We start from the raw sequence: 16448 nt of genomic DNA, 5'->3' as shown, positions 1-16448 counted from the left end.
CGGCCAAGTCTCTTTTGACTACCGCCCATAGGATGGGTATGGAATGCATAATAAATATAACTAACTCCTTCTAGCTTGGGTTAGTTTAACTGTGAGATTAGTTATTCGTATGTTTGCTATAGGCAGTAGATTGGTAGACAGCAACCACCCAGGGAGGTACTACCGTCCTGCCGAGTGAGTGTAAAACGGAAACCTGTAATTGTTTTGCATGATGTAGGATTGCTGGTGTCTTTTTTTCTGTTTCGTATAAACATGCAAGATTTCAGGTACGTCTTGCTACTTCTACTGACACTTAGGTTACATTACACATACATGTACAAGCATATATATTCACACACCCCTCTGTGTTTTCTTCTATTTTCTTACTAGTTCTGGTTTATTTCCTCTTATCTCCATGGGGAAGTGGAACAGAATTCTTCCTCCGTAAGCCATACATGTCGTAAGAGGCGACTAACATGCGGGGAGCAAGGGGCTTGTAACCCCTTCGCCTGTATATATTACTAAATTTAAAAGGATGGGATACGGCCTATGCGTTGAAAGAAGAAAGTAGTAGTTTATGGGTTTATTATTTTACTTCTGTATGATACTTTTTGAGTTAAGTGGTAAATTTTATGGTTGTATATACTCTATCTTATTGTTAAAAAACATTGGCGCAGGTCAGAGACTTTGTAAACCTGTAAGGAGGGGGAGAGGGGATGGGAAAGGCTTCCCTAGGGCGGTGCTGCAGGGTAGGAGCCTAACACCTGGGGCCTGTATGGTGGAAACTCCCGCTCTTGTGTGAGGTATGGTCGACACAAACGTTCCTCCCTCCCTCCCACCATGGAGAGGCCCACACCCCTCCGCACCTACACTGTCTTGCATCATAGTTATCCTCCTTCATCTCTCTTCTCATCCTGCTCTTCCTCAATTACCATATTCTTGCACATCCTCCTCCTATTGTTATCAAGTTTGCAAGGAAATGACGAAGGTGATTCTTGGTGATGGGCCAAGGCAAGTCAAGAGGGTTTTATCAGGTTATTCACCGTTCATCACACGAAGATTAAGTGGATCAGGGAGTACCTGAAAGAGTAACAGTAAGGGATCAGACTTCAGAATGCGAGTAGTAATTGTATCGCACAAGGTTAGGTACCAGAACCGCTACTATTCCTGACTTGTGTGTGTGTACTCACCAAGTTGCACTCGCCTAGTTGTGGTTGCAGGGGTCGATTCACAGCTCCTGGCCCCGCCTCTTCATTGGTCGCTACTGGGTCACTCTCCCTGAACCATGAGCTTTATCATACCTCTGCTTAAAGCTATGAATGGATCCTGCCTCCACTACATCGCTTCCCAAACTATTCCACTTCCTGCAAACTGGTGCCGCATACTCCAATATGGGCCTAACATACACAGTGTACAGGGACCTGAACGATTCCTTAAGATGGCGGAATGCTGTTCTGAGGTTTGCTAGGCGCCCATATGCTGCAGCAGTTATTTGGTTGATATGCGCCTCAGGAGATGTGCCTGGTGTTATACTCATCCCAAGATCTTTTTCCTTGAGTGAGGTTTGTAGTCTGACCCCCTAGACTGTACTCCGTCTTCTGTCTTTACCATTCCCCAATCTTCATTACTTTGCACTTGGTGGGGTTGAACTCCAGGAGCCAATTGCTGGACCAGGCCTGCAGCCTGTCCAGATCTCTCTGTAGTTCTGCCTGGTCCTCGTCCGATTGAATCCTTCTCATCAACTTCACATCATCTGCAAACAGGGACACTTCGGAATCTATTCCTTCCGTCATGTCGTTCACGAATACCAGAAACAGCACTGGTCCTAGGACTAACCCCTGTGGAACCCCACTCGTCACAGGCGCCCACTCTGACACCTCGCTTCGTACCATGACTCGCTGCTGTCTTCCTGACAGGTATTCCCTGATCCATTGTAGTGCCTTCCCTGTTACCCCTGCCTGATCCTCCAGTTTTTGCACTAAGCTTTTGTGTGGAACTGTGTCAAACGCCTTCTTACAGTCCAAGAAAATGCAATAAAATGCAATATACCCACCTCTCTCTCTCTTGTCTTACTGCTGTCACCCTGTCATAGAACTCCAGTAGGTTTGTGACACAGGATTTCCCGTCCCTGAAACCGTGCTGGCTGTTGTTGATAAGCTTGTTTCTTTCTAGGTGTGTGCGCGCACGCGCGCTTGTTTTCTCTCAAAACTAATGAAGATTAGAATAAGACAAAAATAGACTATAGGAAGACCTCAACAGGCTGCAACTGTAGTCAACAAGTGGCCGTTGGAGTTCACTCCCGATAAATACAAGAGTTGAGGAGACAGGAGACAGTGTGCTCTAGGTGAAAAGCTCGTTAGTAAAATATATCTAGGGGTTAATATCATAGCAAACGTATCGTAAAACCTGAAAGGTATATGAAAACTAGCAAATCTCACAGGGTATTCAAGCCAGTCATGGAGTTCGTGTACCACCTGTTGAGCAAGTGCAGCTCTTAAAAGGTACAAAAGTTTGCAGTCCGACCACATCCAGAACTGAGGATACACTTGAGGAGAGGTTGAAGGAACTGAACCTTCACAGACAAGAGGCATGATTATGACGTACAAAACATTAAGATGAGGTGGTAAGGCAAATATGAATAGGCTATTGAAATTGAGGGCTAGGCCTCAAACACATGTAAAAGATGAAGACACGTAAGTCACAAGAATGTTTAGGAAGTACTACTTTAATTTTAAGGTGGTAGGAAAGTAGATTAGACGAGGAAGGGGTGGAGTCGAATTCAAAACGAGGCTTCCTTCAAAAGTATTTATGATAAGCTCCAAGGAGCCAGAAACCAGTGTAGGAAGCGGAGTCAGGAGCTGTCTCTCGACCCCTGCAACCATCAGTAAGTACAAACACCCGTCACACAATACCAGAGACCAACAAAAATACTGCACAAACTGCTCGCTATTTTTGTTGCGAATGTATTGATAAAATTCAGCGAGCGTTGGGACCTTATTTTTGTCGAGTACAGCTGATGAGTTTTTCTTTTGTCTCGACAAATAAGAAAGAGCAATGGGTCTACTTCTCGTCTTCCCTAAAGCTGTATTACCATGGCTTGCATGAACACTTAGCCATGTTGTGGAGATCAACACGGCAACCAGCTATATTATCTTAGGAAGAGCTCTACACGTAAGTTATACAGCATGTGGGGAGTGGATGGTAATCACCTATGATTGAAGAGGGTAGCTCTAGTTGTTTGAATAACTAGCTTATCACCACCATGAACACACTCCTTGAAGGGTCAGAACAAAGTATAAAACATCAGAGACATTGTATCTGTATCACTGACGAAGAAAAGACATGCTTTACTGGGGCTACGTTTCACTCTGTGGAGAGCTTGATCTCACACCTGTGTATATAACTGTAGTGAAGACGAAGTATAAAGAAGACTAACAACTTGGAATTACAATGGTATACAAACAGTGGCAATAAGACTCTACTTGCCATAACCAACACTTGACATGAAAGTCGTTCAACGAGGCTCAGCTTTCTCATTTGCTTGTTCAACGAGGGTCAGCCTTATCATTTACTCCTATAACCTTTATTATTATGGTCGTGAGGTCAGCTTGTTTTTAAAGGTTAAATTTTAATTTCACGTTGTCAGTGCGTGGTTTCAAGGTTATTTACATGACTCAAGTTTGCGTTTTTTGTTAATAAATAATTGCGTAAGAAAACTTAAGACCAGCTCATTGCATTATGACCTGACTGCAGGGAATACCAGAATACACAAACCTGCTACCACCAGGATAGTATCCTGGGGGTGATACTCAGTCCTGGGAACACTTGGATAGTGTCCTGGGGATGATACTCAGTCCTGGTAACACCACGATAGTATCCTGGACATGATACCCAGTCCTGGGAACACCAGGATAGTGTCCTAGGCATAATACCCAGGTTCTCCGCTCCCTTTCTAACATTTCTGGTATTGTTGTGGCGGCGTCAGCCAGTGATTGTTGTTCTACAAGGCATTTACTTACCACAGTAAAATGTTAATGACTGAGTGGAGAAATACAGCTCTTCTCCCTTCATTAGTTTGGCGTTCACTCTTCTTAGGTTACAAAATAACCTTTTATTGGGACATTTCGCTCTATGTAGAGCTTGGTAAAGCTCAAGACAGTCTGAAAAAATTATATGATAATACCGACAAGATGTAGAAAATGACATTTATGTACAGATCAGGACATTTATTAGAGGACGATGTCCATAGTTTTGTGTACCAACTACACGTCTGGGATTCATGAAGACCATTTTTTTCTGTTATACAGCTGATATACTTACCTGTAGATGCTTGCGAGGGGTCACCAACCTCCCAGCCCGGTCTCAAACTAAGCTGTTGTTGCCAGCCTTACACAGTCCTACGTGTACGCCAGTCAGGCTTGGGAACTTATCAGGTTCCCCCTCTTAAGTGTATACGTTGGACTGCGTGAGGCTGGCAACAAAAGCCTGGTATGAGACCGGGCTGGGAGTCTGGCGACCCCCACAAGCATCTACAGGTAAGCATATCAGCTGTATGGCAGAAAAAAAAATGGAATTTTACGACAATGTTAGTTTTCCCTACTGAAAACTAGTGTTCATGAATCTCAGGCGTTGGTAATTCCTTTTATGCATGAAGGTAGGATGTTGGTCTTTGCACCTTTACACTTAGTAAGTTCTCTGTGTACTAACTGTACCGATACTTTGCAGTGGGAGGAGTGGTATCTTGCACAGTCTGCTTAACCTCTTGGTGTCATATGGAATGACTTCCGTGCGCAAGTTTGGGATCAATCCTCCAGAATATTCTAGGTGTAAATTATTATGATTCTTTCTCGCCTACGTCCTGAAGAGTATAACTCGATGGATTTCATGCATTCCCAGTAACTTAGATGTTTGTATCTATACAAGCTGTGAAGGTTCCCTTTACATTCTCTAGGTCTACAATCTCTCCTGCCTTACAAGGAACTGTCAGTATAGAACAGTATTCTAGTTTAAAGAGAACGAATAACTTGAAATTTTGAAAGTTCTAGTTCTCCAAAATATTTTCCTCGCAGTTGCAATAATTTCATTGTTGAGATTCTTGCGTGTGAAATCCTCTGACATTACTATCACTCTAAAGTCCCTAACATACTTCTGCCTTACTGAGTGATTCAAGGTTTGTCTTGTACTCCGATCACTGTTTCTCCATCACATTGTAACTGAAATTTGTCCTCGTTGAATATCATATTATCAGGAGCCCATCCCAAGATGAGGATTTGCTACGTTCTCAGTGAGGCTGCTCTCATACAGATTCCAGTAGCATTTGCAAGTAATTACGGAACCGATTTGTCCCTATGTCGGATATGAGAACGAGAAAGAAGTGGGGCGAGTATTGTGCCTTGGGAAACAAAAAAAAAAAAAAACTTGGCAACCCCTAATTTAACTATTAATACTCTTGGAGCTCTTATTTGTTATATAATGGTAAATATCCATCTGCCCACTTTTTCCAGTTGTACCTTTTGCATGCATTTTGTGCACCAATACCCCATGGCCACCTTGTCGAAGGCTTTTATAGTCACTGTACACATCTGCATTTTCATGTCTTTCAATACGAGACTGTGTATTAGTCCAACAATTGCGGGAGACTGAATCTACCTGTTCTGAACCCACATTATTATTATTATTATTATTATTATTATTATTATTATTATTATAATAATCAAAAAGAAACGCTAAACCACAAGGGCTGAACCCACGTTGCCCTGGGTTGTGCAGTTACTACGATTCCATGTGACTTGCAAATTATTTTTTTTCCTTAGAACCTTTTTCGAGGACCTTGATGTGGGACGTCAGCCTTATCAGTCTATAGTTGTCTTTTTTTCAGTTGGTTTACTGCCATGTTTGTGGAGTGGCGCTACATCAGTGGTTTTAATGACTCCTGTTTGCAGGTTTCTCCATAAGATTTTAAAGGACGATACAGTAGTTTCTTGCAATTATTATTATTATAATCAAAAAGAAGCGCTAAGCCACAAGGACTATACAGCGCTGCAGGGCAGGAAGGAAGCGAGGGCATCAGGTGGCAAAAGGGAGATGGATGAGTAATAGGTTACGGATAACAGCCGGGTAGTGGATGGTGAAAGGGTAAAGGGCAGCAAGAGACTGAACTAGAAAGGGCTGAGGGGAGTGCGAAAAGTATCATCAGAGTTTGTGGAGTAAATCAGTCGTTGTCAAGAAGTCAATGAGAGAGTCAGGATTAAAGGAGGGTCCATCAGCAAGAAGGGAAGGTAAAGAGAGAGTAGTAGAACGAAGACGACGTTGGAGGTAAATTCTGCGTGCTCGTTGATAGAGAGGGCAGTCTAACAGAATGTGGCTAATCGATACTGGAACTTGACGCTGCTCACAGAGAGGAACAGGGTGCCTCTCCATGAGATACCCATGAGTAAGACGAGTGTGGCCAATGCGAAAGTGGGAGAGAGTGGTCTCCCAACCTCGGCACTGATAACAAGAAGACGGCCAGTAACCTATGCTCGGTTTAATAGAATGAAGTTTGTTACCGAGTAGAGTTGACCAACGTTGTTGCCAACGGGTGCGAAGGTGGGTAGCTATTGCAGCAAAATAGTCCAGAAATGGAACACCTCAATAGGAAATTGGTAGGTCATGTACTGCTGACCGCGCAGCAGTGTCTGCCTGTTCATTGCCCTGTACGTCGACATGACCAGGGACCCAACAAAAAACAATATCTTTATGTTTGGTAGAGATACGGCGTAGCCAAAGTTGGATACGGAGAACTAGGGGATGAGATGTATCAAATTTTCGTATAGCCTGTAGAGCACTAAGGGAGTCTGAGACTACTACAAATGATGACACAGGCATAGATGCGATACGAATAAGTGCTGCAAGAATGGCATACAGTTCAGCAGTAAAAATGCTAGCTGAAGATAGTAAATGCCCCCGCACGACGCTGTCCGGAAACACTGCTGCGAATCCGATGCCGTCTGAAGACTTAGAGCCATCTGTGTACACAGCGGTGGCATGAGAATGGGAGTGGAAGTGATCAAGAAAAAGAGAGCGGGAAGCCACCGTAGGCAGTTGAGCTTTCGAGCAAGGGAGTGAGAAAGTAACAGACCCGAACAGCTGGAACTTCCCAGGGGGGTAGGGAAAAGTGAGATGCTACATGAACATATAAAGGTGGTAACTGAAGGGAAGACAAGAGTGAATGTAGGCGAAGAGAAAAGGGACGGAGCAAACAGGGGCGGCGAACGAATAAAGAATGTCTACTAATATCGGTGACCATTCTATAAATGGAAGGATTGTGTAGATCGTGAGAGCGTACATAGTAGCGAAGGCAATGGGCATCACGGCGATCAGACAAGGATGGAACATTTGCTTCTGTATAGAGGCTCTCAACAGGGGAAGAGCGAAAAGCACCAAGGCACAAACGTAATCCTTGGTGATGGATAGAGTTAAGGCTAGAGAGAGTAGCAGGAGAGGCCGCGGAATAAATCTGGTCACCATAATCGAGTTTCGATAAAACGAGGGCTGAATGTAGGCGAAGCAGAGTTCGAGGATCAGCTCCCCAGGAAAGATGAGCAAGGGTTTTAAGAAGGTTTAGCTGGCTGTGACAAGTTGCCTTCAGAGAGGTAATGTGAGGTTTCCAGGATAACCGACGGTCAAAGAGAAGGCCTAGAAACCTGACTGTATCACGTTCGGGGATACGGGAGCCATAGAGATACAAAGGATGATCGGAGATAACAGAGCGTCTAGTGAAAGTAATTTGGTGAGTTTTGGTACTTGAAAATTTAAACCCATGCGTGGTGGCCCAAGTGGAAACACGGTCGACCACATGCTGGAGAGAAACTGCAATAAGGTGACAGTCAGTGCCTGCACAAGCAATAGCGAAGTCATCAATAGAGTGATGACCAAATACTGGGTGGAAGAACAGAGGCCAAATCATTTATAGCAAGGAAGTAAAAGTGTTGTGCTTAGAACACATCCCTGAGGGACACCTTCAGCTTGGACGAAGTCCGGGGAAAGAACATTATTGACTCGAACACGGAAATGTCTGTCAGTTAAAAAGTTCTTAAGGAAGGATGGTAGATTGCCTCGGAGGCCTAAGGAATGGGCCTGGGCCAAAATATTATACCTCCAAGTTGTCATATGCCTTCTCAAGGTCAAAAAATACGGCAATAACCGAGTGATTATTCGCAAAGGCATTACGAACATACGTATCCAAGCGTAGTAAGGGGTCTATGGTAGAACGACCCTTACGAAAGCCATATTGACTAGCGGAGAGACTGTTGTGTGTCTCTAAATACCACATTAAACGTCGATATACGAGACGTTCCATCACTTTGCAAACTGCACTAGTAAGAGCGATGGGGCGATAGTGGGAGGCATCATGTCCTGTAGTGCCCGGTTTGCGGAAAGGGAGAACAATGGCAGATTTCCACAGCTGGGGAAGAACTCCTTGTGCCCAAATAAGATTGAAGAGGTGTAAGAGGATTACAAGGGCTGACCGATGTAAATGTAACATACGAATATGAATGTCGTCAGGCCCAGCTGCCGATGATCGGCAAGCTGAGAGCGTTGCCTCCAGTTCTTGAAGTGTAAAAGGCACATTATACTGTTCTTCTCTGAGAGAAGAAAAGTCCAAGGGTACTAACTCTCTGGCAGACTTTGAGGAAAGAAACGAGGGGCATAGATGGAGCCCTCGGGAAATACGGACCAGATGTGTGCCAAGTTCAATGGCAACGTCGAGAGGGTTTGCTACATCAACACCAGCGACCCGTAGAACAGGAGCCGGGTCAGGAGAGTATTTACCACTCAATTTCCTCACTTTTTTCCAGACTGCACTCATAGAAGAAGCAGAGGTGATGGTGGAAACATAGTCTCGCCAACAAGTGCGTTTAGCTTCACGGATGACACGGCGAGCGATCGCACGCTTCTGCTTAAAATCAAGAAGTCTCTCAGCGGTTCTATTGTACCGGTACCTGCCCCATGCAGCACGTTTCAAACGTACTGCACGAGCACAAGCAGGAGACCAAGGCACGCACTTCTGAGAATGCCTGCCTGAGGTTTGGGGTATAGAATGAGAAGCTGCGGTATAAACTGACGTCGAGAAGATGTGTAGGAGCTCATCAATGGAGGATGAAGAAGGAACCTCACTAAAAGCAGTGAGGTGTGAGTAAAGATCCCAATTTGCCCGATCAAATTGCCAGCGAGGGCTACGGAAAGGTGGTGATTAGGAAGGAGAAGTAAGAATGATCGGAAAATGATCGCTGTCATGTAAGTCTGGTAGAACAGACCAGGTGAAGTCTAGTGCAGTGGAGGAAGAGCAGACTGATAGATCGATGCAAGAGAGAGTATGAGTACGAGGATCAAAATGGGTGGGAGTACCCGTATTTAAAACATGGAGGGGGTGAGAGGCGAGAAAAGCCTCCAACTGGATGCCACGTGAGTCACAATGAGACCCCCCCCCAGAGGAAATGGTGGGCATTAAAATCACCAAGTAACAGAAGTGGTGGCGGTAAGGATGAAACAAGAAAGGCAAAGTCTGGGATAGAAAATGCCCGAGAAGGAGAGATATATAAAGAACATATTGTAAACCACTTATTCAAGTGGATACGGGCTGCAGTGTAATGCAGCGAGGTATGGACAAATAGTTGACAGTACGGAATATCATTGCGTAGAAGAAGGGCACTTTCATTAAAGGTCCCATCTGAGAAAGGATCCGAAGAATACAATAAATTATAGCCTGAGATAGGTTGGAAAACAGCCGAGTGTAATTTTGGTTCTTGTAAGCAAGCACCAACAGGGGAAAACCTGGAAAGCAACATCTGAAGCTCACCCTGATTACCCCTGAGGCCGCGGATATTCCACTGTAAATAGGCCATGATTGGCGATGAAGAAAATACCAGGAATCTGTAGGTAAAGGCACCTACGGACTAGAGAGGTTAGAAAAGTCAACGTGTGGTGGCATTGGAAGACGTTCAAGTAGTGAAGGAACGGAGTGTTGCGAAGAATGGGGTTGTGAAGATGGAGGAGAGGGAAGAGAAGGAACAGGAAGTGAATCAGTGTCCATTGAAGGTTTAGTCTCTGCAATATATTCTGAAATGGCTTCAAGTGTTTCTGAATTCAAAGATGTATGGGAGACCATATTGGAGATAGAAGGAGGAGGGTGAGTAAAGATTGGGACAGTAATGGACTGTACCAAAGTAGAGGGGGAGGGAAGAGTGTAAGGGACTGGAGATGAAGTGTGGGGGGGAACAGAAGAGGCAGAAACCTGGAAGGTGGCAGAGGGAGAAACTTGAGTGTGGAGAGGGAGTGCTTGACGTGTCAGTCTTTTCCGAGTAAAATGGGAAGGTAACGAAGGAGCATCATCAGGAGATTGACGTTGGCGTTTAGGAGTAGGACCGGAGTTGGTCCGGCGTGAAATGGGCAGGCAATTCGAAAATTGCCATACCGTAGAGGGAGAAGCCGGAAGCATAGTCAAAGGAGAGCGGAGTTCAGACAAATCGAAGGAGTCAGTCGAAGCCCCGGTACCTGAAGCGGGTGAGGAAACAGCACCAGCAAGAGGTACAGGGGCATCAGGAGTGTCCGAAGAGTGGTCTAAACACACGGCAGGGTCAGAATGGGGTGCGGTATCAAGAAAGGGCCCGGGGGTAGTGGGTTCATGGACTAGGGCTGCCATGGTTAGGTTACTCCTTTCCTTTTTGTTTTTAAGAAAAAAAAGAAAGAAAAGAAAATAAAAATAAAAAAAAAGAATAAAAAAAGTGGGGAGCGGGGAGGAATAGTTCCCAGGAGGAATGAAAGGCCGGAAATCTCCCTCCGCGCCCAAGAGGACTTCAGCACCGCTAGTAGTGCAGATGCAGCATGGAACCCGTGCCATACCCTACCCTTCATGCCAGTAAACCAGCAATCCGGGATAACAACCTCACATCTGCCGAGCTACCTCGGTGGACAAAAGAGAGGGCGGCCAGATATCCGCCACAAAGCATACCTCCTTCGGCCACCACCCCCGGAATCCGAAAGGTGGCTTCCAGAGATACACCCATCGCCCGAAAGACACCCAAAGCTACTCCGGGATACCCGAGAGGGATCGGGACATCCCCAGGCAATCCAGATTCCACGGCAAACTACGCCACCGCCAAGAACCTCAACGGAATGGGATGGACCCCGGTGTCCTTTCCCCTACCTAGGAACTAGGGCGCCTGTGGGAGAAATCCCAAAGGCCAAAAAGAGGAAGGGCAAAAGGGAGGGGTGAGGAGGAGGAGGAATGGAAAAAGGGGAGGATGGGATAGGGGAGGGGAGAATGGGGGGTAATTAGGTTCGGTCTGAGGAAGAAGACCGACAGGGCTAATTCCTCAGACCAAGAGCCTCTTCACCACACCAAGGAGCCCCCCTTGAAGAGGAGTTTCTTGCAAGTCTTGATGAACATGGAGTTGCAAGAGTCTGGGCCTGAGGCAGTGTGCATGGGTATTCAGTCAGTGGCAGTTATAGCATTGTAATAAAAAAATCAAGCATTTAACTTATATTCTGCGCTGTATGACTTGTAGGTTTAGCGCTTCTTTTTTTTATTATAATAGTTTTATAAACTAGCCACTACCATCCTGCGGATAGTAGTGGCTAGTTTGTGTACCTCATATCCATCCTGTGGATACTAGTGGCTGGTTTGTTGTGCAAGAACCTATGCATATACAAAAGACCTAGGAACTAGGCCCCAAAAGGGTTAACTAGAGTACATCTGGCTTTATATCTACAGTTCACTTATGTTACAAGCAAATTTAGGAAATTTGCTTAATATATTTGGTACCTTCTTTTCATTAATAAGATATCTAGACATATTATTATTATTATTATAATCAAAAAAGAAGCGCTAAGCCACAAGGGCTATACAGCTTATATCTAGACATAGCCTGTGTGACATTATACTGTATCTCTATATTCCTCAATAAGAGAGGATATAGGAAAGCAGTGGTTTGACAGTCATGTGGCTGTGTTCAACTGACGAGTGGCGTCATTAAAACGAGTACTTTAAAAATAAATTGGACACATACGAATGGGTGTGTAGTTGGACCAATAAACCTACTAGTGTTCCTCTATTATGTATCAATTATTTGAGTTGAAATGTAGTGTGGCTCTGGTGGTATGTTCGCTCACAGGATGTGCGCCGCTGCTAATAAACTTGCCCCTCAGGGCACAGTCAGGAGAGCTCAACATGGTTTTGGTTGAGGATTAAGACATGTGCAACAGTTGGGTATCTTTATTGATGAAACATTACACCTGGTTGATCAGGCTCTGATCCACCAGGAGGCCTGGTCACAGACCGGGCTGCGAGGGCGTTGACCCCCAGAACTCTCCAGGTAAACTCCAGGTACACAGTAGGCTTCTTCAGTCAAATACAGAGGAAACAGTAGTAGTGAAATAAAGATGTAATCAGTCCATCAACCTTGGAGAAAGTATTTGTGGTGGTCGATTACATCATCTTTATTTCACTACTACTGCACCCTTTGTATTTATTATTATTATAGTAAAAAAGAAGCGCTAAGCCACAAGGGCTATACAGCGCTGCAGGGTAGGGAAGGAAGCGAGGGTATTGGGCGGCAGAAGGGAGGAGGGATGATCAGTAGGTTACAGAATACAGCGGGGCAGGGGATAGTACGGGGGTAGAGGGTAGCAAGAAATTGAGGTAGAGCACCCTTTGTATTTGACTGAATCCTACTGTGTAGGCGAAACGTTTCATTAATAAAGATACCCAACAGTTGCATGTCTTAATCCTCAACTTGTCGGTATTTTATACCATTTCCAACAGTTTTGGTTGTCTTCTAAACTTAGCACTGAATATTCAAAGTAACAGTTACCAGGTAAAGATACTGTGAACAGATGGGATTACTAGTAATTAATACTTAAAAATGTTCTTGTAATGGAGTATATGAGAAGTTGTAGGGTCGCTGTAGTGGTTAAGTAACTCACGGAAATTCTCAATTTAAACCCAAACATGTCTAGCAATAACAGCAGTAGCTGGGGCAGTTTTACATTTAATCAATGAGTTGAGGCTGGAGTAATGACGGGGCCCGGATAATTGCAGGACTGAGTGAACTTTGTGGTAGAGGGGGGTCATGCCCACGGCTGCCCTGGGAGTTTGAGGTGGGGGTGGGGCACGGGAGATGGGAGGGAGGTGTGAGGAGGGGCTGTGTTACAAGTAGGAGCGGCCGCAGGCAACGCCCTGGGCATGGTCCTGGGCCAGTCCATGATCACCACCTTGTCCAAGCCCTAAGAAAACTTGTGGAACAGAGAGCAGGTCATTAATCTGAGGGCGCTGTTGCGTGCTCCAGCTGAGTGGGTCCTGATTATGTTACTGACTCGCTCGTTTTTCTTGCAGTTGACGACCACTTCGCCAAGGCCCTGGGGGAGACGTGGGTCAAACTGCAGGCGGAACGTCGTGATTCCACCGCCAGCAACAGCAGCAGTAGCAGCAACAACGGGAACAGCAACGGCGGCGGCGTGGCCAGTGCTGTTGCAAGCCGTTTGAGTCCCACACGGTCGTCTCCGCCTCCCATACCTCGCCTGATCTCCACGTGAGCGCCTCACGCTGCTCCACAAAGCTGTGCTGAGATACACGATGTGACTGCCGTCGCTTCTACCTTGCAAGTCTACATGGGTAGCAAGTTGTCGGATGAGCACCGGCGCACCCCTGTCTGGTGTCCAAGAGCGTCCTCCGCCCAGTCTCCACGAATACGACACCTTACTCTCGCCCACAAACACATGCTTCTCCCTTAATACAATACTTGGGGCGGAGGTGGGCAGGCAGGCAGGGAGAGTCAAGGACATCACCTCCCTCAGTCCCACAAGGATTTCTTAGCAGCTCTCAGCTCTGCATCTTACGATGGAGTTTTGCTGCATCTGAGAAGTGTGCGTACTGTAAAGATGCTGTACATTCAGGGAAAAGATGAATTACGTAATTCTATAACTAGAGCGCTACAGTGACCGTGGTTAGTGTAACAGGGGTGTTAGACACGGGCGTTATCTAGGACTATATAGAAGGGTAGGCAAGACCTGCCCTGCTGAAAATTAGGCTGGTACCTTAAATTCCTCACCACTAGAATCTCTTATATATAAATTCATGTTGTGTATTGCATTTTTTGGCATAAACAATGTATATAATTGTAAACATTTTGTAAATACAACTATGTATATATTGCTTTATGTATATAACCGATCAAATTCATATTGGTGTTTGTTAATAAAACTTGATTAAGAAAAGAGCTGTTATAATTAATTTAGGATAAACATTATAGTATGTTTAATATTAAATTTTGGTCCGAGTGAAGTATTTATGTTGCATTGTGTGTTGTGGTAGAGGGCATTATACCAGTGAATGTGACCGGGTCTTAAGCTCACTCGCAGTTGTGTATGTATCCACAGCTGTATGTATATACACACACACACACTGAAAGGTGTATGTCTATATTTACAAGGTGTGCCTGTATGTATACACCAAGAAATTATTTATGTATATACCGATAGGGGGTATGTCTCCCTGTAGATATAGAAATAGCCTATATAAATCGAGGTGTCTATTCATATAGGTTTACATCTCTCAATGTGTGTGTGTATATATATATATATATAAATAAATATATATATATATATATATATATATATATATATATATATATATATATATATATGCATGCATGCAATAAGATCACAGTAAACAGGTGATTTTAAAATATGCAAAACAACCACTGTGAAAGAGTAGTGAAACTCCAAGCGCTTTCGTGACTACTCACATTAAGGAACAATGTGAGTAGTCACGAAAGCGCTTGGAATTTCACTACTCTTTCACAGTGGTTGCTTTGCATATATATATATATATATATATATATATATATATATATATATATATATATATATATATATTATATATATATACACACAACGTGTGTGTGTGTGAGCGAGTTTATTCCCTGTTTTAGGTATCAAAGTATTTTTGACTAGTGGTGCACAGGCGACATGCAGCCTTAATGACACTCGTGTGGTAGACTTTAAATCTAACAAAACAACAAACCGACTATACCCATGACCAAACAAGCAGTGTCATAGTTAAGCAGTTAACTCGTATGCATCATACAGCACCTGGGAAACTGGAGGTAATCAGGTTTGACTTAATTCACTGGAGCAAGAGCCCTTCAGATTTAAGGCCACCTCATTTACAAATATATTAATAAATTTGTAAATTTTTAGTTTATGGCATGTTGAAGCTCTGTTATAAAAGCAGCAGCCTTGTAAGGCGTTTTGAGGTTATTATCTTAGTATATTAATATGTAGTAACATTTTTTTTTCAATGGTGTGTAAACTTAGCTGAGGTAGGCCAGTGGAGGCTTACAAACCAGAGTACGGGTGGAGTTAGAACCCATGGCAAGCGAGTCTTAAAACTCCAGGCCAGTGTGTAAGCAACTGGACCAGCTGGGTACAATAAGATTCATCCAGCTAGGTATATTTATACACCTAGAGAGGTTAGCATGGGCCTCATTGTGACCACAAATGCAAGTCTTTACACACAGTCTGCCGCCAGCATGGTCGTGACGAACTCTAGCTTACGCATTGGCCTGGAGTTTTTACGGTTCGCTTGCACGAGTTTGCAATCATGTTATTACGATTTAGCTAGTGGATGCTTAACCGGTTACAGATCATCACTTGTCTTTCCTGATGAATAAACCTATACCACCTGAGCTGAATAATCCTCCGGGTTTAGCGCTTCCCTCTTGATTATAATAATAATATACCACCTGAGACCAGAAAAATAATGCAAACCTAACTACGCTTGATTAAATGCGAGGCAAGACGGGCATCTACAAGGGAAGTAGGTGCCGTGATGTCTCAGATGCTCGAGTGGAGTAAATTAACTGGAGCTAATATACCCTTTACTATATCAAACCTCATTATCTCCCTCGTAGGTGCTGTATGATTCCTATGGGTTTAGAGCTTCTCCGTGAATATAATTAAGCAAGGCCAAACAATCAAAACCGAGGATCAAGAAGGCTGCTTATACCACTCGGGTGTCCACCAGACACACACAAGACTATGTATCACAATGACACGATTGGAAAAAGTCACAGATGACCACCCACCTTTCGGTCTGTCCTGGACTAGTATGAAATTAGATACATATGCGATACTTAAGATACATTAGGAACTGATGTTTCGCTTAGAATTTTATCAACTGATAAGCTTCTGGCAAGTGCAATGTATCCTAATAAGTGAGTGTTAAATGTCTTAATTTATACACGTGTCTTATGACAGAACGAAACTTTGTCTCGAGTTTCTCTGCAGAGTGAAGGTTATTTGTGATTGTCTGTCTCTTTCTCTCTCACCTACACACACTCCACTCTCAACTCTCTCACACACACACACACACACACACACACACACACACACACACACACACACACACACACACACACACACACACA

General features: G+C 44.2%; 1 protein-coding gene across 1 annotated transcript in view; it reads left to right on the top strand.

Annotated features, from left to right (window-relative positions):
* Positions 1 to 13628, top strand: part of LOC128703207 (uncharacterized) — a 100174-nt gene extending 86546 nt beyond the window's left edge. Inside the window, exon 5 of the mRNA XM_053797800.2 lies at positions 13355 to 13628. Within this exon, the coding sequence (XP_053653775.1) occupies positions 13355 to 13554 (200 nt within the window). The 3' untranslated portion in view covers positions 13555 to 13628. The remainder of the gene's footprint in view (positions 1 to 13354) is intronic.
* The last annotated feature ends 2820 nt before the right edge of the window (positions 13629 to 16448 follow it).

The sequence above is a fragment of the Cherax quadricarinatus genome, chromosome 85, assembly GCF_038502225.1.
Source record: "Cherax quadricarinatus isolate ZL_2023a chromosome 85, ASM3850222v1, whole genome shotgun sequence".
Lineage (NCBI taxonomy): Eukaryota > Metazoa > Arthropoda > Malacostraca > Decapoda > Parastacidae > Cherax > Cherax quadricarinatus.
This window is presented reverse-complemented; position numbering and strand designations above follow the sequence as displayed.